Source organism: Hesperophylax consimilis, chromosome 26 (assembly GCF_061612785.1).
Source record: "Hesperophylax consimilis isolate HC1 chromosome 26, BYU_Hcon_1.0, whole genome shotgun sequence".
Lineage (NCBI taxonomy): Eukaryota > Metazoa > Arthropoda > Insecta > Trichoptera > Limnephilidae > Hesperophylax > Hesperophylax consimilis.
Window position 1 is genome coordinate 1171323 of NC_142861.1, and position 25365 is coordinate 1196687.

Below are 25365 nucleotides of genomic sequence, written 5' to 3' on the forward strand. Positions count from 1 at the left end.
GAATCAGGATTGCATGGGTAGATTAAAACTTTAAACGGTAGCATTTATATATAATTGAGCGAGGCTTCCTGGAAATACATACATCAAACTGTAGTGATTCTTATGTTTTTTTTGTTTTTAATATAAAGCTACAAGTCAAACTTCATACAAATTAGGAGACGTACCTGACTTGCTTTAAACAGTGATTCCTGACAGTATTTGAAGTTAAAAATGCAAATGGAATTTCGGTCTCCGGAAACATTTCTTGTTGGGTTTTTTTTCAATTTTTTTAGCAACAAAAATTCTTTCACGTGTCACTGGTTAACCCCCCAAAACCTCACCCCGACACTAACTGTCCAATACCTCACCCCGACACTAACTGTCAAATACCTCACCCCAACACTAACTGTCCAATTTCTCACCCCGACACCAACTGTCCAATACCTTACCCCGACATTAATTGTCCAATATCTCACACCGATACAAACTGTCCAATACCTCACCCCGACACTAATTGTCCAATACCTCACACCGACACAAACTGTCCAATACCTCACCCCGACATTAATTGTCCAATACCTCACACCGACACAAACTGTCCAACATACTCTGTCTCTTAACATACTCTATATTTTCATCACAGGAAGTGGAAAATGCTCTTTCACTGGAAAGACATCACATTTCTGCATTTCTTGATATGGCTTTAGCTTAATTTAGTAACCAGATCTGAATATACAGGTATGCAGCTTTACTCTTCCCTCTCTTATTCCCCTTACCTGAAATGTTAAGATTTTCATAATCATGACAAAACATGAACATCACGTCAAAAAAAAAGTTTTTTTCGTTTATTAGAATACCTATCAATTCGAAGAGATTCTTAATAAATTATCAATATTTTTTATCACAATGTTTCTTACGTGTGTGAGAAAAGAAGAGATTATAAAAATTAATGCAAGGCCGATGTAAGCGTAATGAGAAAGATTAAAAAAGAGACGTTTAGACATGTAGAGTGAATGAACGACGAAAGGAATGTAACAATGGTACTTATTATTTGTGCAATCTGTATAAATGAGATAGGAGAACAGGAATAAATTAATTAATAAAATGTACTCTTGTATTATTGTTTCTGTTGCATGCATTAAGTAATGCACTTACAACTTACAATCAGACGATTCAGTAACTCGACCCAGTCCCAAGTACAAGTCATCCCCACTCTCACACTCTCGAAGCAATCCAAGTTTTCTTGTACACGGAGATGTCCCGACTTCAGCAATCGCATTTCAGTTTCTGTCGCGAAAGCAAGTCTCGAGTCTACAGTAGAAGATCGCAGATAAATTTTACATTAGAAACATTTTTTTACCTCGTTTTTGAATTTGAAATTAGAATGTCGAATTTGCATTTTGTTTTTGTGGCTGTGCTTTTGGCGGTTTCCACTGCGGAAGATGGACTACGTGAGTACCTACTTATTTATGTTTAAAATAATATTTCCAGTTTTTTCAGTATTTTATAAAATTATAAAAATCCAATTCTGGTGATCTTTTTCAAGGAAATTTTTAATTTTAATGATCTGAAAATTAGTGACTTTTTGTAAAACGTTAAAATATTAATATTTTAGGTAGGTATATGTAATATTTTAAGAAATCTTTTTAAAAACGAAAAGCTGTTATGCAAATTCGTTTTCATAAAATATCTCAGAGTTTTTCAAAACTGTATTAATTTTATAATAAATAAATTAACGTAATACGGAAAATGTAAATATTCCAAATATATATAGGATGTTTGGGAGTCAACTCAGCAACTTCGTGAGAATTTAGTAATTTGTTGTTAGTTGCAATTATTTTGATGGAAAAGTTAGACAATATAAAATAAATAACTTTTTAAAATTATAGTGTCATTTTTCTATACAAAAACATTTTCCCATAGAGCCTTGTCTAAAATCTCCTCCGCTCTGTTCAACATCACATATATTCCAAGTATGAACTCGACTACAATCCTGTATATAATTTATGAATTTTGCCAATTAAAATTAAATCAATTTATAAATTCAATTTCCCCTTCTATTCAATTTAAAATTATGGCTTAAAACACCCTTCAAGGGTAAAAAGACAGAAATATGTTTTTTAGTAATTTTTGTAACTTTAAAACTATAAATATTACGTGATTTTATTATTAGATTTACATATTAAAATACTTGAATTATATTTTTAACTACGCTTAAATATATTATTTTGATATTATTATAAGTTTCACTTGTTTTATAACCATTACGAAAGATGTAAGACCATCGTAATCTCTATTTTGTGAATTTAGAGGTATTTAATTTAGTCAACCTTTTTATCAGAGTGTGTTGTGGGAATAACGGGTGAAGAGAGCAAGGAGATGGGAAAGATAAAGGTTGAGAAGTATGTAGCTATTCAGATATGTCACTAAGTACGACCAAAGCTATTTCACAACATAATAAATAACCCTTTATATATAAACAGGCTAGAACACAAACATCATGCTCGTTTTAACTTTAATGTAGGACTTATTGTACCTAAGCATACAAATAAATATGGACAAAGAACGTTAAACTATATGATTCCCAGTTGTTTTAAAATGTTACCTGCTGAAATTACAAACTGTACCCAAAACAAACAATTGGTGAACTTACTGAAGACTTGGCTTACTGAAAGAATTAATTTGTATTAGCTTACAATGATATATTATTCTAAAGACTTTTAAAATTGTTATTTTTGTTTTCATAATTTTCTTTTGTTTCAATTCTGTAAAATTTTTAATTTTTAAAATTTGTAAAAATGTAACTATAATAAGATTTATAATGTAAAGAACCCGTTAGACAAACTGCTCACAAGTAGTTTATCGGGATTTTTTTTGCATTATTTTTGTTAAGTGTGTAAAACATTAATAAAAAATAAAAATAAAATAAAAAATTGTTCCATTGACTTATGGCAACTGTTGGCCATCCTATTTTATTTATTTGCGTCATAAACAATCTTTGTACATTTCATATTTTATAGCGTAAGGAATTTTACGTCATTGATCAATAAAATAATGACATTTAATATTTAAGACTAAATTAAAAATAGAAAAATACGTAATTCTGATAAAATGCAAGTGTATCATTTTTAAATATTCTCTGGGATTACATTTGAACACGGAACATCAATAATAACAATGAGATAAAGTGATTTTATTCAACCCAAACAGCTGTTGTTTAATAACGCATTTCATGTCATTTTGTTATTCAAACTTATTTTATTCAATTCAAACTGAAAATAAAACAGGAAAAAAAGGAAATCTCAATAAAATAATAAGTTTTCTGACATTTTATTTTGAATGTTATGAATTTAATGAGGTTCTTATTAACCAGATCGATATCTGAGAATAATCTATTAAACGTGCTACAGTTTCTTCTTTTAAATACATTTGCAAGATAATTAGTATTGCTGTTGGAAAGGAGTGTAAGGAGAATATACTACGCAAATGTGAATGGTAGCAAATGTCGGGGACACCCGAGGAAGACATGGCATCAAGATACTTGAGTCGGGCCATGTCAAGAGTCAAACAAATAGAAGAGTATGTATGATGCGATGTATGAATGTGAATGAGGCAAGAAGTGTGTGCCAAGACCGAGTTGTTTGGCGGTCCATCCTCTCTGCCTACCCCTGCGGGGAAATGGCGTGACGGTTAGCTAGTTAGCTCTAAGGAATATAAAATGTGTCCGAAGATCGTGTAGATTTTAAAGGAAATCTAAAATTAATATTTTAATAAATAAAATTGCTAAAATTATCTTGTAAAGCATTACCATTTACTATTTATACGGTAATCACATGAAAAATGTTTATCTGTGTCAAATTCCGCATTAATGATTCATGTTTATTATGATTTCAAATCCATGTAAACGTGCTTATTCAAATATACATTTTGAACGTGTTAATTTTATCAGTATACGTTCATTTTAACATCAATATCACGTAGTAAACTAACACTTCGTTCAATGTCAAAAAAGAGAAAACTCATGCAGTTGTTAGGTTTAGGATTATTCGCTTTTGTGTTAATCTCAATTTAGTAAAATAATAGCTGACGCGTACCCGGCGTTTCTGGGGGTTATCCTTAAGAGATAGACATATAACATCATGTATTTTTCTGTAGCTCTTTTTAAGATATACAATTTCGTAGTAAATTATTTTGATGTATCTCATAAGGTTTAGGCAGCGTTAGCAATGTAAGCGCGCGAAAATATTTTTTTACGACTTGATTAAAAACATCGATTTTTCTATACTATTCAAAAATGTAATATGCATGTTTTGTATACATAATCCTTCCTGAAAAAATTTTCTAAATGATAATGAAAACCCTATCAAAATCATTGCCTTGTTTAGAAGAACTAAGCGCACAAACAGACAGACGCGGATAGCAACTTTATTTTATACTATTTAAAGATGTCTTCCTAAATATTTTTTTCATTGGTTGCCTTCAGAAGGGCCGAGTAGTCGAAAGGGAGAAATAAAGTGTATGAAATCAATCATAAATAATACATTATATTCGGGCCTTTCCATCAATGTTCACGTATAAATTAACCCATCGCGAACTAAGATTTATTTACAAATATATCCGGATGAAATTAATTTTCAAATAGATTTGCTGTTTTTTTTAGTGCATAACAAAATGAATTACTGCTTTGGTAAGCAGAATAAATATCTATTTCGGTTTTAATGTTACAAATGGACATAATATGGCTTAGAAAACAAAATAATTTTCAGTTTACAAACATTGTGTAGACGATGTAAAGAAAACTTGAAACTAAATACAAAAGTTTAAAAACTACAGACTGCCTCAGAACAGGAAACCCTAGTTAGGAGAACTGTTTTTATACTTTATACCTACATCATGTATTAACTTTGCAATTGCAACTTAGAAAAAAAAAATCAAAATAAAAATATTGAAAATCTATGATTTTTTTTCGTTTACCGATTGTTTTTTTTATTGTTAGCTTAAAAATTATCACTTACTCAACTAAAAAACATTTTAATCGGGAAAAAAATTTAAAGATTATTGTTATTTCACTTTATCGTGCTATTTAAAATTACTTATATAAGCAAAACTAAATATATAATATTTTCAATGAGAGGCCATCCAGTAAAATCACGCGAACTAAAATTACACTAACGCCATAGAAATAATGTTTAATGTCAATGTCCAATTATAGAAAAGTCACAAAGCAAAAAAGTACAGTCTGTGGCAAGCCTACGCACGACGGAAGTGAAACTTTTAGTATTCTTCTCTCTCTCTTTTCATTTCATTCTCTCTTTTTTTCTGTCTATTGACATATTTATAAGTAGCATGTGATAAAAAAATTAAAAGTTATAAAAATATGGGATTCGAACCCGGGTCCTGCATAACGAGTGTCGAACGCTCTGCCTCTAGACCGCGAGGAGAGGTATCTCGCGCGACGAGAACCGCGTATACAACGTGTACTCCTCAATTGACTTGTCCTGCGCCAATTATCGTTTTCAAACACGGCAAATGAATAAAAACGAATAAAATATCAGATAACGTCTCGTTAACGCTTTATATAGGGTCGAATCGAAGATATATCGGCAGTGTGAAGTCATATCTGTCGTTTTTCAAAATATTTGCGTATATTTGTCCGTTTTGGAAAAGATCTATCGTGTTGTAACAGTCTTATACCCGTATGGAGTCTGAATTTGAAAAACATTTCTAAATTTTGAAAAATTCACTTACGGCTGTGTTTTTTACTAAAAAAAACTTGTCACGCACGTCTACGAGGGTAATTAGTCGCCTTATCAGTCTTTATTAGTTATTTTAATGATTCAAAATAAAAATAATTAATAAAATACCGAGCAACTCTACCGGCTCGATTTGTAAGCTATATTTCGACCAAAATATCATATAGTCAAAATATCTAAAAGTCGCAGCACGAGAGCATTTTATCACTTTTCCTCGTATTAAAAAAATCACAAAAAGAAAAAATAAATTAGTTAAAGCGGGGATCGAACCTCGGTTCTTCACGATGACAGTCGGGCGCTCTGCCTCTAGACGGCGAAGCTGAGTTTGGAGAGTGACCTTAACTAGGTATATAATATTACCTAGGCTCCTATAGTGACGTTCATGAGTTGGTTTTACTCCGGTCCTCGAAATTGCATGACGCGCGTAAAGAAGTTTCACTTCAAAAATATCTCGGGGTAGTTTTGATGAAAATCTTAGATGGGACCTACATATCAAAGGTATCGCGGAAAAACTTTCAAAACTAATATATTTCTTTAAAAATCAAAAAAAATGTGGTAAATAAAAAGGACATGAAAAAAATCTATTACGCTTAATGTCACTCTCGTATTGAATATGGAATTATAGGATTGGAGATCTGCTGTATCTAAGTATAAACATAACCTGAATATAATTCAAAAAGGAATCATAAAGACCATACTGAAAGTACCCATAAGAACGCCTTCGATTGAAATTTTCAATAATTTTTATGTACCAAACGTACAACAAATATATGCTAAAAATGTACCAGTGAAACTATTCAAAAAAACTGAATCAATACCGCGTATTCATCAAACAAGGTCAAATCACAATGACATAAAAATATACCAGGTCATAAAACCACATTCGAGTAAAGAAATTGTATTTATTTTGCGATGAAACTCCACAACATCTTTCCCCGTGATATAAAGCGAATAGGAAATTTGAATAATTACAATTTAATTATTTAGAAACATTTGTTATGTTATATAAAACCCTTGTCAGATGCCAACTTGAGTATAACTCTACGTTATGGTCTCCATTTTTCAATATTCATTCAGATAACATTGAAAAGATTCAATGGAAGTTTCTAAGGTTTATAATTTATAAATAGTATATTCCTATACAAAACATAAATTACAATTACCTCTTGGATAAAATGTCTCTATTGAAACTTTCAGAAAGAAGAATAAGCACAGATTTAATACTGTTACAAAGAATGCTACATTTTAAAATTGACTCTCCCGAATTACTTCAATGTATCGATATCCATGTTCCCAAAAAATCATGCCAACATTTCTTACCTTTTTACTTCAATAACACCAGGACACTAGCTTACCAAAATTCTCCGATTCCGAGACTTCACAATCTCGGAAACAAATATTCTGATCTGGGTGATATATTTCATTTGAAAACTAATCAGTATAAATGTTGTATATTCTTTTATATCACTTTTATTCTTCTAGACACAAATAGACCTATGTACCTATATAACTTCTCCGCTTCTACTATTTTGTTTTGTTGAATCTTTTAAATTCAATTATATTCGTGAGGATTCATTTTTGCCATTATGTTTACATTCTTCTTTATTGTATTAATTTTTAAGTGTTTATTACTCTGATACAAAATGCTTGTATTTCTTTTGAAATAAAAGCCCATTAGGGCGTGTAATAAATAAATAAATCAAAAATAAAAATATAGTTGAAAGAGATTAATAAAAAAAATATTAAAAACCACATAGAAAACTAATAAAACAGAAATTAATAACTTTAGACCGCCTCAGCACAGGTCACACTAATGAGGAGGACTAAGAAATACAATTTACTGTACATATATTTAATGTCATATTTTGTATGTACAATGATTAAATAGTCGCCATAGTAAAAAAAATTATAAACAATTGAGAAATTTTGATAAATTATTTGATAATAAAACAATAGTGTAGTGTTGCCTCTTTCTCTTACTGCTTAAATCATATATCTTGCCCTAATTCAAAATTATGTATAACGAATATTATGAGTCTGATTCAGTTTGTACCGTAAAGCACACAAAAATACCTGAGGGGTTGATTTACTAGCTAATTTGGGGCGGCTCACGTGCGTTGTGCGCGCAATCAATAAATCAAATCAATAAGACATCTGGAATTCAGGCTTAAAAAATTCGATTTTATTTTTAACTTTGGAAATGGCGCTTTTTTCATGTGAATTCCTCACAAGAGTCCCAAATTTTTTATACCAGTGGAACAATGGAATTACCAAATTTGGGTATTTCGTGAGGCAGAACAAAAGGAAATGAGTAAGAGGAAGGTTAGACCTCGCAATTTTTCATTAATTCTAATGTCTTTTTCGGGCGTCTCCTACTTCTTATACCATTCACTAATGTATACCACAATGTTACTGTTAAAAAAACGTATCATTCGGCACTGTATCCGACTTCTTTTACAATTTAAATCGCTCTCTAAACACTCCTGGCACTAATAAGAACAATTTTGACATATTCAGTGTTATCAGTAAACTACTTTACAAGGTTTGCGAACACGAACATACGCAGCCTGATGTTTTTGTACATTAAGAGATTCATTTTTTCATGAATAATTTACCACAAAAGTTTTACGGCATGAGCTTGGAACAAGGTATATATATACAGGGTGTATCGGCACGTACCCGACAAACTTTAACCAGCTTTTACTTAGCACATTTGGAGTAAAAAATGTAATGGGCACTTTGCTGTCCGGTAACATTTTTTTTCAATTAAAACAAAAAATTATAAAAAAATCCACACTACGTCACTGTCATTGGCATTGTTTCTCGTGTTCAACAGTTGTTATTAGCAAGTGTGTCAAAAAGCGTCTTCGCTCTTTCATACACACTAAATAATAATAGTTAAAAATGAGACGAATGGTGCCATGCCATTTCGTTGTGATTGTAAAAGCGCGCCAATGTAGGTACGTACGTATATTATTCAACGAAACTCGAATAAAATATTGCCAGATGGGTTTTCAAACTTTGACAAAGAATAAAACAGTAGTGACATGTGGTGAAAATATGAATGATAAATTTTTTATTAAAAAAATGTTACCGGACAGCAAAGTGCCCATAACATGTTTTACTCCAAATGTGCTAAGGAATAGCTGGTTAAAGTTTGTCGGGTACGTGCCGATACACCCTTTATATACGATTTTTTTACAATATCGCCTGAATTGCAAATGTACAATTTTTTCACATTGCACAAAAAAAAGCTAATTGAGTTTCAATATAAAATTTGAATAATGATATTGTTAGTCACGTCATATTCATTTATATTATTGGTAAATTAAATCAATTTATGTAAATTTTCATTTATCATATATTAGTAATAAAATGTGATAAAAAAGCACAGAGGCTAGATACGACGGAGCGGAATTTAATAAGCTATCAAATAAATTGCTTATTGAGTGGAAAAAAATATACTCCATAACAGGAACCACTCCGTAACAGGAACTTACGATGTAATTGTACTATTATAATGTCAGCACACTTCACGACATCCAATCGAGCTGAAACTCGCCGTGTAGCCTCTTTGTTGATGACAATGCATCCTATTAACATTTAGTGGCAATCACACTCATTTCTCTGAAATTGGATGATTCGCAATAAATTTCGGTTCCACTCAACGGAATTTGACTTTATTAGCGCTGTTGACTTCATTTGCTTGGGGAGAAAAGTTCAATCCTCAGGCAAATTTAAAAAAAAATATTAAAATGCATTTTTCCAGTTGACAGCAGTAAACAGTCAGTCCCTGGGGAGGAATGTTCAACCCTCCCCTTTTTAAATGCCTTAGAGCCTAGCAATAAATTTGTTTTAAATTTGACACGCTGTTAAATAGACGTTAATGTATGGTAAATGACTGTTTATCAGTTGTGTACAATTTAGAACACGTTTATTAGTTAGGCAGGAAGTGCATAGAATAAATTAAAAAAAAGCGAAATTTGGTTTTCTATTGAATTCCATGAAAAGTGAATTAAACAAAGTGTCCCTCTGTCGGTTATTGTTTATTCTTTAGCTGACTGATTTGGTTGGTTAACATTTCAGTTTGATCGTGTTTGTAATATTGCATGCTGCAATAAACATTTATAATAAGCGTATAAATCGTGTAATCGATTAATGATCATCGGCCTGATGCAGGTTTTTCATTTTACTTGATTTAGTGCATGACACAGAGAAAAAAACATAATTAATACAAATACAATACGGTGTATTATATATAGAAGCATATACAAAGTTTGACTTTATTTAACCAGTGATTCCTGACATTATTTGGAGAAAAAAAATTTTCTCCGGTGAATTTTTGATTTTTAATTTTTAATTTTTCACTTTCGACGAAAAATAAAATCTTTGGCTCTCCACTAACTTTATATTTAAAATCAAAATATATATTGGATATTGATGTCCGTATATAAAAACTAAAAACTGTTTTTGAAAGGCGAAATAATAAGCTTTTATATTGTGTAATTAAAAAATAAATATATAATTTTTTAATATTCAAATTTTGAAATCGAAAAAAAAAATTTAACCTACGTCTTTTTTTATATTTGTAGAAAGCATTAACTTTGTGGCTCGCCATAATTTACAATGTAAATTCGTTAATTTGTTTTTGACTTATTTGAATTATTAAAAAAAAAGATATTTTACTAGACAAAAATATTTTAAATATTATTCCTACTTCACTTTTGGTTCATACAAATATAAATATTAAAAAATTCATAAAGTTTAATATTTTTTTCTCAAATTGCGGTGGGAACCTTTAGTTTCATAGTGGTGTACATTTTAATTCTTCTGGATTTAATTGTAAAGCGTGGTGTTTTCTCTTTCTAATGCCATTTAGATCGTATTTCTAACCATGAAAGTAGGGGAGATACAATGATTTCGATGATATCATGTGAGTTATTCCCTGTCTTCATAATGCATGTTTCATTGGAGTCTTTTCTTGATTGTTGCTAAATGAGATAACAAATTAAATTAATCATCAATTGCCACTTATCATATTAACTAACACATTTTCCTAATCAATAAAATTACTATAATAATGACGTTATTATTGATACATTAATATTTATAATGCTAATATTACATAATTCCGGTTCAGGTGACATTTTTAAAATGACTTGTCAGTCGGAAGATGAGATCTCAATAGTAATTAATACCTTTATTCCTAATTGCTCGTTGCCCATAATATCATTTTATCACAGCAATTACCTGTCAGGTTAGGTTAGGTTAGGTTGAGTTCAATTAGAAATAATGTATTCATTGAAATGTTTGCATCATTATATATTATTTAATTGTTTTAATTTGTATATTGTTAATATCGGGCAATAATGTTTAAGATTGACAAGTATGTTTGACGGCCTTCGTTGACGAGGGTTTAGACTCTCGTCTAGCAAACCAGAGATTGCGGGTTCAAATCCCGACGTGCGTAAGTAAATTTTATTTGTTTGTGTTTAGTGTATTTGCGGCACGTTCAAGAGTGGAAGATATTCCCAGTATCGCCCTGGTGTAAGACCGCCATTCAGGATTGAAGCGTTGCTTTAAAAGGCTTTGATCGTGTTTGGTGACGAGATCTGAATAGCCAGGTACTTCCCCATTTAATAAAAAAAAAATAAAAAAAATAGTAAATATTCTTTTTAAACGTCGTTTTTAATTCTATTGAACTTTAAATACATTTTAAAACATTGTTGATAACAATCAGAAAAATTTCACGCGTTTGTGATTTAATGATTTTTTATTTATTTTTCTATAAAACCAATAAACTTGAGATAAATTATGAAATATACGTTAATTCATTGGCTTTAAAGTATTACTAATCTATTGACTGTCAACTCAAATGGACTTACAATATTGCACAAAACTGTCAATAAACTGAGGCACCTAATTTACATATTCAAACGCCTGAGCAATATTGTTAACATAAGAATTATGAGGCCTGTTTATGATGCATTGGTGCTTACATCCATTTCGTACGGAATAATCGCCTGGGGAGGAACAAACAATAACCATGTGAAACCTCTAGAAATTATTCAGAAGTCTATCATTAAGATAATGCACCAGAAGACCAAGACATATCCCGCCGATCAATTGTTTCAGGAATCTGACATTATGGAACTAAGGCGGATCTACTGTGTCCAATGTCCTTATAATTTCTGTAATAAGCCAAATCGTTCTTCCCAGAGACACAACTTTTGCGTGTACACAGTGTCCCACTGCAAAACCAGGCTGGCCCAAAGACACATTAACTATATTGACCCAAAATTGTTTAATTCCTTGCCGAATTCCATCAACATGTTCCAAAACCTATAATTTTTACTACGCCTATGATGTCTAAAATATGCCATTACCGACTACAGTAAAAAAACTTTTTAAATTACTTTAGCTTCTATTCAACTGTTTTCATTAAACTCCAGTAAAATCACATTCATCTATCTATAGGTACTATATGTTTTTCTTTATTTAACCACTGTTTTGTATACATAATTTATAATGCCCACGCACAGACTTCTCCTTTGTGGGATTTTTTGTAACTGTCTTATATATTGTATAATTATATATTATGTACCTGTATCGTAAATATCGGGCTCCTGTGGTAAGTTACAAAAGACATATTACTTTTTTTTATTAAGTGTGTAGCTAGGTTAGGTTAGGTTAGAGAGGTACGTATATTTAACTTAAGAGGAAGGTACATGCCAAAAATGTGTATATTCTTGGTAAACCTTATATCTTAGGTAATAGACATTAAAATTGCTTGACAAACGGAGTCTAAAAACGTTCGATTTCAAGCAAATAAATGGTTTTTATTTATTTTGTAAATAATTTCATAAGAAAGCAAAAAAGTTAATCAAGTGAAACTGTCACAGGTAATTTTAGCTACAATACTGTATTTTTTAAAAGTTGTTTCCTTTATGCGTTCATAAATTTCTACTGAAAAAATATATTTTTTATTAGTTTGCATTTATATTTTTTATTGAGTAATTTATTTTTTTATTTGTATTCTACTCAAATGAAGCGCTAGGAAAACCTTCAATTTATCTAAAGCATATTTTTTTGGTATAAATAATGTACACCAATTCGTTATAAATATTAATCAAAATAGTGATTTGACATAAAGCAACAAAAGGTTAATAACAAGAATGATGAAATTACACAATTGTGTCTTGCAAACATTACGCACAAAGCGCTCAATCACAAATCTCAAACTTAAGTATGACAGTACATCATAATAAACGTCACTGGTCAATACATTTTTAGCGTTGATTTAATACTACAAACAATGCCAAGGTTACTACAGCTAAATCGTAAAAAAATCAAGGTTTACGAACAAGTTTTTATAAAACTATTTTTAAAATAATATTTAGAAATAAAATGAGGAAAAATTATTGTTACTAATTAATATCCGGTTATGTTCGAATTTTAATGAAGTTAATCTTCTCGATCAATTGAATAAATTTCTTGTTGCCAGAGTTTAATCTGTTTGGTTAATAAAATGTGTCGAGAGGAATCGACCAAGCGAAGTGACAATTTTTCAGATCAAGTTAATTTATTCTAGATTTACAAAAACTTATTAAAACCTTTGATATTTTTATATTAGAAAAGTAAAAAAAAAACTGCTTTTCATTTACATACAAAAGTATTAAAACTGAGAGCTTTTGATTTATTAACGTCTCAATTTGCCATTATAAGCGACAAAAGGTTAATTGACGGTCTCCGTGGTCAAAGGGTAAGGCTCTCGACAGCAAATCAGGAGGTCGCGGGTTCAAGTTCTGTAAAAGCAAATTTTATTTGATTCATTTTTAGTTTTTCATAATGAAGTGGAAGATACTCTTAGTATCGCCCTAGTGAAAGACCACCATTTAGAAATATATGGAATAGTTGCTTGAAATGGCTTTAGCCGTGTTTGGTGACCAGATCTGGATAGCCAGGTACATCGCAACCTTTATCTTCTCCACCTCTTTCCCCTCCGACTACATTCAGCCTCACAACACATCCCAATTAGGGATGGCGTGGTCTCACTGAATCTAGACGGTTAAGGGCAGTTGGGACTCTAGTGTGTTTCTCACATAAAAAAATATTATATGAACCCTTTTTCAAATACTTTTTTTATGATTGCAATCATGCATTATAAATAAATTAAACAAAATTAATTTGTTTAAAAAAAAATTAAAATGTAATGGTTGAACATATGTTGAAGTGGGGGTGGAGGCGTGTCTAGGGATTAGCGAAGAGTGGGGAGAAGAAGAGACGGTGAATTTTTAAAAAACCTAAGCCTAAACCGCTTGAAATCTCATACATATAAGTATCTATGTCATACATTATACGGGTATTACAGAGCACACTCTTCGAAAACTTTGCATAACAAAATTAGTCAGTCATTGCTTTTTTTACTCTTCATTAAAGTTATTTTGAATATATTTTCTATTGTACCATTCATAACAACAGTTGACACGTCGTTTTTCAACTACAATTATTTCTATAGGAAGTCATTCATCTTCTCAGGAAACAAAAAACCCAAAGTGTAAGAATTACCAGTAAAATATTTTTACTTCTCCGCTCCAAATTGTGATGAGAATTATTAATGAGATGGACAATAGATAGATGAGTCTATGAGAATACGTGATTACAAAAAAACGTATTGAAAATGATGTGTTGAAAAAGATTATATTTTTTATTTAAATTTTTGATTGATGCTCGCTTAGTTAAGAAATAGTTTTTTGTATGTGATGTAACACATTTAAACACCTTCAATCCCAATCAGCTTGAATTTTGGCTTCTATTTTTATATACTATTGTCATTCTTTCTACCTCATTTGCTTTTTCAAAATTATAAATGGTATTATTGATTCACCTACTCTACTGCAATTCATTCCCTTCAATATCCCCTCGCAAAGACTGAGAAATAATGAACTGCTCTTCCTCAACCATCATTCGACAAATTTTGGATATTATTCACCACTGTCCAGAATGTGTAGACTGGTCAACTCAAGTCAAAACCTTAACTTTTTTGGGATAAGTCTGAATGATTTTTGCCAGTCGCTAAACAAGTGACGGAATATTAAAAGTGTCCTGTGGTCCTGACCCACGGCGTAGTCTTGACTTGATTCGACTTCTCACGTTATTTTCTTATATTATATCTGCCTTAAGTCTTTACTTTCATGTATCTTTGTCTACTCCTGTATTTTTCATTTTACTGTATTCGTGTTATTATTTTGTAATTTGGACGATGTCCGTTAATAAATGAATAAATAAATAAATTCTGCAAAAAATATTTAAAAGTAACATCCCTGAGACATATTGCGGCATGGAAGTGGTAGAGGAAGAATCAAAGTAGACTGAATTAGAGCTGGGTCGATCACGATCGACCCACAGGCGAAGTGATCGGTTAGAGAGTACTTACCCGCTCTTTTATCGGGTTGTAAATCCATGTTACACGTATAAAAAATTGGCATAGAGAAAAGAGATTGTTGCACCACCCGCCGTGAGTCCCCGAACCCGTCACACCCGAGACCCGATCATTGATCGGGTGCTTTCGTTTGACGTATATAGGTAGGTAATGTGTATTTTAGGTAGACCGTGGCTACTATTTTTCTTTGTCGGCTGTACAAAGAAAACTTACTGCAGTAAATTTTGACAATTTATTAAAAATATGGTATCATTTTTCTTATCCCTGTTGAAAACGGGACTGCAGGCTTTTAACGAATGAATTTACAGATCTCCTAACAAAATTTCAGTAAAACGCGAAGTGTTGTGAGGACGGCGGAACATGTGTTCTTAAAAATTCTAATATTGTGGCATTTCGTCATTATATTTACTAGGAAAAAGATACCTGCATGAACACATATTCCGACATATTATTCTGAATGGACTGATTTTTTATAAGAAAATGCATTGAAATTATGTTTTAAAAGGATTTCAACAAATCAGCCTTCTTCGTTTTTCTTCGTGTTCTGGGGTGAGATTTGTGATCGCCGGTCTGTAAAATTTATATATATATGGTCGCTCGCCACACCGGCACATATTACGGGACATGGATGCTGACGATTGAATGTTTTTTTAAGTAACCTGATCGATCATTGGTGGTTCATGATCGGGTTACAATGATCGGGTAGATCACGAGCGACCCAGGACTAGACTGAATTCTGTGGAAAGGTATCTGAGGCCCGTATTTAAGGCCGAATTAGAAACGTGGAGATGCAAATTTAGTTTGATTTTATTATATTACATTTATTTTTTTATTGTGAAAGAAAAATAAAATATTAAAATCCATGAAGTTTCGTTAAATGGTTGAAATTTTATTTTCGCTCCGTGAATATATTTTTATTTTTCTCGATATTACTAACAGGTTTTCAAAAAGTAAAATGAGATCACGAATCCAGACTCTTATCCCCACAAAATGAAATCACGCAGACACCCATCCCCACAAAATTATATTACACAGACTCCCATCCCCACAAAATGACATCACGCAGACTCCTATCCCCACAAAATGAGAACACACAGACACCCATCCCCACATAATTATATCACGCAGATTCCCATCCCCACAAAATGAGATCAGGTAGACTTCCATCCCCATAAAATGAAATCACACAGACTCCCATCCCCACAAAATGATATCACGCAGACTCCCACCCCCACAATATGTGGTCAGGTATACTCCCATCCCCAGAAAATGAGATCACGCAGACTCCCATCCCCACAAAATGAGATCAGGTATAGGAACTCCCATCCCCAGAAAATGAAATCACGCAGACTCCCATCCCCACAAAATGAGATCACGTATACTCCCATCCCCATAAAATGAGATCAGGTAGACTCCCATCCCCATAAAATGAAATCTCACAGACTCCCATCCCCACAAAATGATATCACGCAGACTCCCACCCCCACAAAATGAGATCAGGTATACTCCCATCCCCAGAAAATGAGATCAGGTGTATAACTAGGAGATATACACCTGAAGATCTGTAAATTCATTCGTCAAAAGCCTGCAGTCCCGTTTTCAACAGGGATAAGAAAAATGATACCATATTTTTAATAAATTGTCAAAATTTACTGCAGTAAGTTTTCTTTGTGCAGCCGACAAAGAAAAATAGTAGCCACGGTCTGCCTAAAATACACATTACCTACCTATATACGTCAAACGAAAGCACCCGATCAATGATCGGTTCTCGGGTGTGACGGGTTCGGGGACTCACGGCGGGTGGTGCAACAATCTCTTTTCTCTATGCCAATTCTTGGGAGTATTCCCATCCCCAGAAAATGAGATCACGCATACTCCCATCCCCACAAAATGAGATCACGCAGACTCCCATCCCCATAAAATGAGATCACGCAGACTCCCATCCCCACAAAATGAAATCACGTATACCCCCATCCCCATAAAATGAGATCAGGTAGACTCCCATCCCCATAAAATGAAATCACACAGACTCCCATCCCCACAAAATGATATCACGCAGACTCCCACCCCCACAAAATGGGATCAGGTATTCTCCCATCCCCAGAAAATGAGATCACGCAGACTCCCATCACCCAAAATGAAATCTCTTATACTCCCATCCCCATAAAATGATATCACGTAGACTCCCATCCCCACAAAATGAGATCACATATACTCCCATCCTCATAAAATGATATCACGCAGACTCCCATCCCGACAAAATGAGATAACATATACTCCCATCCTCATAAAATGATATCACGCAGACTCCCATCCCCACAAAATGAGATCACATATACTCCCATCCCCATAAAATGAGATCAAGTATACTCCCATCCCCACAAAATGAGATCACGTATACTCCCATCCCACAAAATGAGATCACGCAGACTCCCATCCCCAGAAAATGAGATCACGTAGATTCCCATCCGCACAAAAGAATTCTATCTTATTATTTTACGTGATAAAATAATTCCGAAGGTTAAATAAACAAATTAACTTACTTCGTGACATTGAACTCGAAGACATACTTATTCTTACTGGTAAAACTGCTTTGCTGATAGCTTTAGTGATAAACGCACTGCATAATTCGTATACATGTGCCATATACTATATATATGATCGAAGAAAACAAACACTTCGTTGCTTTCCATTATATAAATGTAAAAAGTTCTTTCTTTTTTTGTTTTACACAAATGAAAAAGTTCTTTGTTTAAAACTACATTATTTGAGTTAAGTTTTCAGTTTTGTTTTCCTTGCAATCTTTCTCTGTACTGTAATTCAGTTTATATGTATATTGTCCTGATGAAGGTTGAGATTAACAGAAACCGGTTGACGTGCACAACTCAAATAATGTGGTTTAAACAGAGAATTTTTTCATTGAATATCTTATTTATTTTAATTTTATTGTGAAACAGATATACACACAAATTCTCTAACTTTCTGACAGAATCTCTAATAAATATAATGTCAGAGGCCCGAGGGCTGCATTACATCTGTGCTACAGATATTTTCATCAAATCTGCGCAAACTTATTAAGACTATATTAGCTCACCGCTCGAGAACACTCTCTGCTTTAGAAAGACAGATTTTCTGTTCATAATTACAGTAAGGAACTCCAGTGAAAAATATTATGGCTAAAAAAAAATATTATATATCATTGCACGTAGAATTTATAAATCGTCATTTAAAAACGAATATAACACCATCTCATTAAAATAGACCTTTTGGTTGGCAAGACAATGCGAATCTACTGATTCTGACGCGTTTCGACATCACAACCAGTCTGCGTGAGTAATATATCTATGGTCTATAAGGTCCACAGTCACATAATTTATTTCGTAGGTTTTTTTAACACCGGTAAAATGTTTATCAGGTGCTGTCTTGGATGTATTTTTGCACTTTGGTTCAATACAATAACATTGCTTTAACCTTGACTTTCTGCAGAAATAAAAATCCTGTTTTATTTGAATATTCGATTAACGATACAGCTTTAGAAAGAGTCACGGTAATGAGAGAGCACGGAATTAATTTGTATGAAAAACTAAGTTTCGCCAATCATATCCACCAAATTGTAAGCAAAGGCATGAAAACACTAGGCTTCGTATTAAGAACAACTAATAACTTTAACTCCATACAAGCCATTAAACTGTTATACATATCTCTAGTTAGAAGCATAATTGAATATAACTCAGTAGTTTGGTCTCCCTCTTACAAAATTCACATTAATAATATTGAGCGAATTTTAAATTAAATATCCCATTAGAAGACTTACAATATCATTTCTTATTAAATACTCTAAAAATACACACATTGGAAGACAGGCGTAAAATTAACAACTTTTTTATTAAAAATTCTAAACTCTAAATTCGACTGTTGCGAACTTCTGCAACTCATAAACTTACGAATACCTACAATAACAACACGACAAAATACACTATTCCACTGCAACACACATAAGCGCAATTACATTCTTAACGGTGGGAACACTATGGGAAACCAATACTAAGATGATGTCGAATGTCGATATATTTAATATTAACTTTGCGAATTTTGTGGATCACGTAAAAGATTTATTCCAACACTATTCTTAAACAGAAGTTGTATTTTTGTAAACCAGTCAAATCGATGTATTTTTTAATTTATGTTCTTGTTATTTTTATTTATTGTTTTTGTGTTTAATTCGTAGAACTCCATTTAATTTTTTTATAAATTTAATTTAGATTAAATTTGATAATATTATTATTAAGTTCTGCAAGTGTTTTAGTTTTTTATTATTGTGACAGCTGTTTCGGCTTACAAGGCCATTTTCAAACTGTGGTTAGTCCACATTGAGACGACGTTTTTATACTATTTCAAATTTAAATTTTGAAGGTGCATACATTGATTGTATGCACCTTCAAAATCAATGTATGCACCTTCAAAATTTAAATTTGAAATAGTATAAAAACGTCGTCTCAATGTGGACTAACCACAGTTTGAAAATGGCCTTGTAAGCCGAAACAGCTGTCACAATAATAAAAAACTAAAACACTTGCAGAACTTAATAATAATATTATCAAATTTAATCTAAATTAAATTTATAAAAAAATTGTTATTTTTAATTTTGTTTCTTGCATATATTATTTTTTAATGTAATTTTATTTTTATTATTTCTTTCTCATGTTTCAAATTTTGCTGTCATCAAAATTGTACTGCCTACATGTAAAAGCCCTCTGGGCGAATAGATAAATAAATAAATTACTAAATAAAATCTTCATCACAACGTTCAAAATTTTATATGCATGTTGATGCATTCTAACCGCTGCGCGCTGTAATAATACAATATTATATTGTGTCGTTAAACGCACAATTTAAATAATTCATTTGTTATGCCAACGCATATTGCAAAACGCTCGCTTTCAAATAAATACTGCAGACACGATAGCAAAGGTTTGCCGGAAGATGTAGGTGTTATTATATATTATTATTGGTAGTAGAGTTGCAGGTTTTAGGTAGGTAGTATATAACATATCCGGAAGACAGTTCGAGAAAACGGAAGAGGAAGCGGTGAAAGTTAAATATAATCCGTCTGCTCTGTAACACCACAATTGCATTAGTTGAAAGATGCTAAAACAAAAAGGGAGATATTGTAAACTATGAAAGAATAATATGATTGTAGAAGTGAATTCTTGTTCGATTTTTCATACAAATTAAAATTTATATTTGACTAGCAGACATGTACTCAGCGTTGCAAGTGGTTAGCCTTATGAGATAGACATATACCATCGCCTACTTTTCTGTAGGCCTTTTTAAGATATAAAATTCCGTAGTACATTGGTTTGATATATCTCATAAGGTTTAGCCAGCGTTAACAATGTAGTGCACGAAAATATATTTTTACGACTTCATTATACTACATCGAATTTTCTCTACTTTCTATAAATATAATATGCATGTATTATATATGTACACCTTTCGGCAGAAATTCTCGAAATGATATTGAAAACCCTATCAAAATCCGTTCCGTATTTAGAAGAACTAAGCGCACAAACAGACAGACCCGGATAGCGACTTGTACTTGAAGTGATTAAAAAACGCATTTTAGTGGGCGTAAATTTAAATTTACGTTGGAGCACAAATTTTTCGTTTGTAAATTAATAGTATATTAAAGTATAAGTGGATAAACAGGTCTTTAAAACACGCGCGATTATTCGAGCACGACGGCGTAGCCGAGTGCTCGAAATAAAGCAAGTGTTTTAAAGACCAGTTATCCACGAATACTTTACGCTATTTTTTTTTATTGGTACACTTTGAAAACATAAATATTGATATTATTATTGAAAATTTGGAAATAAGAACTATTAATGAATTCGTGATGTGACATCACAATATCTTGTTGTCATGGAAATGAAAAAACAAATATTAATTTGCAATGTTTTATTTGACGTTTAAAATATTCCTGTCAGATTTATAGTTAAAAGTTGACATTTAGACTTCACATTTTGTTGATTTGTTGATGTTGCCATGGTAACTTTAAAAAACGCGCGTTCTATAAAGTGCGATTTAAACACGCAAGAGAGTACTTTAAATGAGTAAAAAAGGGCACCAATATAAAAAAAATTCTTAACGATATTTATTGTTTAAATTTAATTTTTATTATATTATCGCAGTAGGTAGGGCAGGATTATTTTTTTTAACAATTACAATTATCTCGCGGGCCGCGGGTGCTCATTCCCCACTGTTCTAGAACTTGTATTAATGTTATACTTAATTGTTATTTTAAAAAATATATTATTCTTATGCTTGTATTTAGAATATGCAATTATTATTGTTTATAGTATCGTTGATATAAAATTAAATTGCTTATAATTAAAGGTAGTAAAGGTTTTTTGAATTGTCAATTGATCTATCTTTAGGTCATCCCAAGTGGTTGGATACTACTTTTGGTGACTTAGGAGGAGTGCCCAAGTTCATAGGGTGTGTTTTGTCTAGGTCTCGGCGGGCAGAATCGGAAGAGACTAGTTGAGGGAATGTTAAGTACTGAAACAGTTTTGGATAATACCTACCATTTTTCCCCTAATACTCTATCATATCTACTATCCATTTCCTTCCTTAAAAACAGCCTTACCCACATTGGAAAGAAGATGATTTGTTGCATTGTAAATTTTCGCAAGTCAACATTCGTATTCGTAGAAGGTGTAATCGTCGTGTCCTCGTCGTATATTCACATGCTTTGTGCTCTGTTTTCAAATATCAAAATCACATCAAAGATTATTTCGTTTTGGAGGAAACTTTTAGACCTGCAGCCGGACTCTCTCGACCCTTGCACCACAGTGGGAGGGATGGATTCATACGTCCTTCACTCCTGGACACATTGACCCCCAGTTCGTACCTACCTCTCATACCTTTTTCCTTCACAAAACTTTCTTCCAATAGAAAGAACCTCCACAAGTTTTTCCTCAAGGCCTCCTGTGTAGAGCTAATGTAAAAAATATATATACCCAATAAATTTAAAACGTTCGCACTTTCCTCTCACTGAATAAATTCCTCAAACGCATTTTCCTCAAGCTAGTCTTAGTTCGTTAGTGCACTTGTTGCACCTTCATATACCTGCAACAGTTGTGTGTCACAGTCAGTGGCGCAGCGGCGATGGTTCAAAGGCTTTTAATTGGGCTCGACAATAAAGTAAAATAATTTGATTGTCGATTTTACTGGCTACATAATAGAATAACCTTTTTTTACATTAACTCCATACAGAAGGCACTGAGGATCATCATTTTCTCAGGACCTATGTCATCTTTGGGGATACTCTGTGGCGGGTCATTTTGAGGAGAGGAAGGAATGAGCATGGACATCTTTAAAAGACCCATGTTGTAGGAGAGAGGAAACATAGAGGCCGGCAAATCGTTAAGAAGCGACAGATTTCAACTTTGTTGGTCGCATTTTTACTGTGTTTCCCTACCATTTACAGGTGCCGAAGGGATCAATGACATAATTTCCTCGGAGCATCTTCCGTAGAAATACCGGAAGAACAAAGAAAGATTGTCTACCTAACGTCTGTGCTCTGAAGATTGCAATCCGTTTGTTAAGATGGGGGAATCAATTTAACAGACCGCCCGTTTTTGCACAAAGTCAAGGATTTTTTTCAGGTATTTTGGAGCTTCAGACTAGAGGTGGCTACCATATTCAACAGTGGAACGCACTTGCAATTTGTACAGGGTCAGCAGTTGTGTACTATTAATATATTTGTAATACCTAAATAATGTATTTCATTGAACCTGTCAATTTATCGTATTTAGTTCTTCGGTGTCCATTCTATTCAAATCAAATGTTTTTAATTCGAATGTACTTAACACATGTGTGAGCTAAGCTATCGATATGTAGCCTTAGGTGTTTATCTGTGGCCATAAAGGATTTGATACGCCACTGTTTGGGTTCCAAGTAGGTACTGGTCTCACTTGCCTTGAAGCGGTTCGTTGGACTATTGCAAGTGCGATGTTTGCAACCAGGTGAACAGTCAATGCAGCCACAACTGAAGGTACCTAATAATTAATAATAAACTAGTTAACTCACTGAAAATAAACAGGTGCATACAAATAAAATGGAAATATGACTAGGTTGCATTTCAGTGGTTTTTAGCTTTTTCTTTTTTAAAGAAAGAAAAAAATTAATGGCAAAGTTGGGATCCCACCAGGAGATCCTATATCAATACAATATTGACAATATCCGTCAGCTAGATAATGTCTTTAGTTATTATTACGATCTATGATTCTACAATTGATAATGAACCATGTGGACGCATAACTCATCAAGATGACAATTCAACACACATTTAACAAGTTATATAAAGTCATTGGTGATGATCTGGCTTGTAAGCCACACAGACCATCAGGGAATAATTAATTCCCTATGAAAAATGGGTTGATTACAAAATTCACTCTGCAGGAAATGTAACAAATTATCATCCAGCCACCAAATACAAAAAAACAGAGAACTCACCGAATATATCACTCGCATTGAGTTTGGCAGCGATTCCTTAATCCCCAAATTCGGCAGCGGACGGCAATCAGCACAATAACACTTGCATTCGCACCATGAAATAATTATCTGTCACGACCAGCTCTCAAGAGAGTAGAATTTTGAATGAAATTGAATTAAAACATTGTAATTCTAAAAGTACTGTCACATTCTTGTGACAAAAATATTTAAATCTTTTAGTCTTAAATCGACCAAACAAGAATAGTGGTGCCCTCTTTGACTGTATTTCATTATCACTTACCTGCAGAGCAAAATCTATGCGAGAATTCCCAAAGAGGTCTATAATATCACTATTTTTTATTTTAATTTTCAAATTTTAAGTTAAATAATTTGAAGTCTACTGCTTCTCCAGTAATGAAAAGTGATGTCACAATAACTATATATAGGTAACATAGGTTAGGTTATGTGTCACCTTTTTTCATCGCTTTTATTAACTTTATATACGAGCATATATCTAACTTCTTAATATTTACCTCATTTTGTCGGCTAAATCATGTAAGTCAAATAACACGTTTGAAATATGCTGTATGTAAACAATGCATCTGTGTGATTAGTGCGCTCAGTGTGTTCGCATCACCAATCGCAGCATACTCATAACTAAATTTAGAAGAATTGATCGTTTTACTAAAAATTAAATATTTCGTGAAAAGGTTTAAAAAATAATTTGAAAAAATCTCATCGTAAATTTGTAAAAAGGGTCGCAAGGAACGCGGGGAGTGTTATAATTAATTTGGTGTAAATGAAGAATGGGGCATGTTGCTGTCAGGTTACACTATATTTTATCATAAAATACCCCAATAAATCACTGTTGAGAAATAAGAAAACGTTTTACCTGGAGTCCCTAATCTTGTCTGCGAATCAATTTGTGGTTTTATTGTGGACTGTAATCAATATTTCAACTGGAAACTGTTTTTTTTACATTCGCTCCACTCTGGACCTATTTCATCTTTCGGGATACTGTGCGGGGAGTCATTTTTACGAAAGGAAGAAGAGGAAAGAAAAGGGTGTAAGGGGTGGGTAGGAATCTGGAGGTCAGTGTGTTCAAGAGTTACAAACGTATGAATTCATTTCTCCCACTGCGGTGCAAGGTGATGATTTATACAATGAATGGTTTCCGAGGCGGCGGTACTCATTACCACTTTCCAAATTGAATTCTGATGGAATAGAAAATCGCGTTATGATGAAATTTTTTTTAATTTTTTTTTTTTGTATTTTCCCAGCCCCTTACATCAAGCAGAGATGCCACTCTTCGGATCCAAAACTACTGTCTTGCATCACGGAATCCGTGCAGCACGTCAGGCCGTGGCTGGCTTCCGGGATTCCGGAAATCAGCATGCCCAGCGTGGAACCCTTCAGGGTGGACCAGCTCAGCATCTCGCTAAGCACGGGGCCGCAGGGCTACAAGGTCACCCTGAAGGACGTGGACATCTCGGGAGCAAGCAACTTTACTCTTTCTAAGCTGAAGTAAGTACCAGAAGCTACTTTATGATTTAATATATAGACCTGAAAGTTTCCCTTTGCGAATTTTGAAACAAAAAGCGCAAATTTCGCATAGTAAGCGTTTAAAGAATATTTGGAAGGGAGTTGTGTAAATACGAATGTTAGAGGGAGCACGCTAACATTAAAAAAAAC

The 25365-nt window shown here is 32.8% G+C and overlaps 1 protein-coding gene across 1 annotated transcript in view; it reads left to right on the forward strand.

Annotated features, from left to right (window-relative positions):
• Positions 1-1267: 1267 nt before the first annotated feature.
• Positions 1268-25365, forward strand: part of LOC149410947 (protein takeout-like) — a 64700-nt gene continuing 40602 nt past the window's right edge. The window contains exons 1-2 of the mRNA XM_089647493.1: positions 1268-1430; positions 24954-25197. Coding sequence (XP_089503619.1) covers positions 1364-1430; positions 24954-25197 — 311 coding nt within the window. The 5' untranslated portion in view covers positions 1268-1363. The remainder of the gene's footprint in view (positions 1431-24953; positions 25198-25365) is intronic.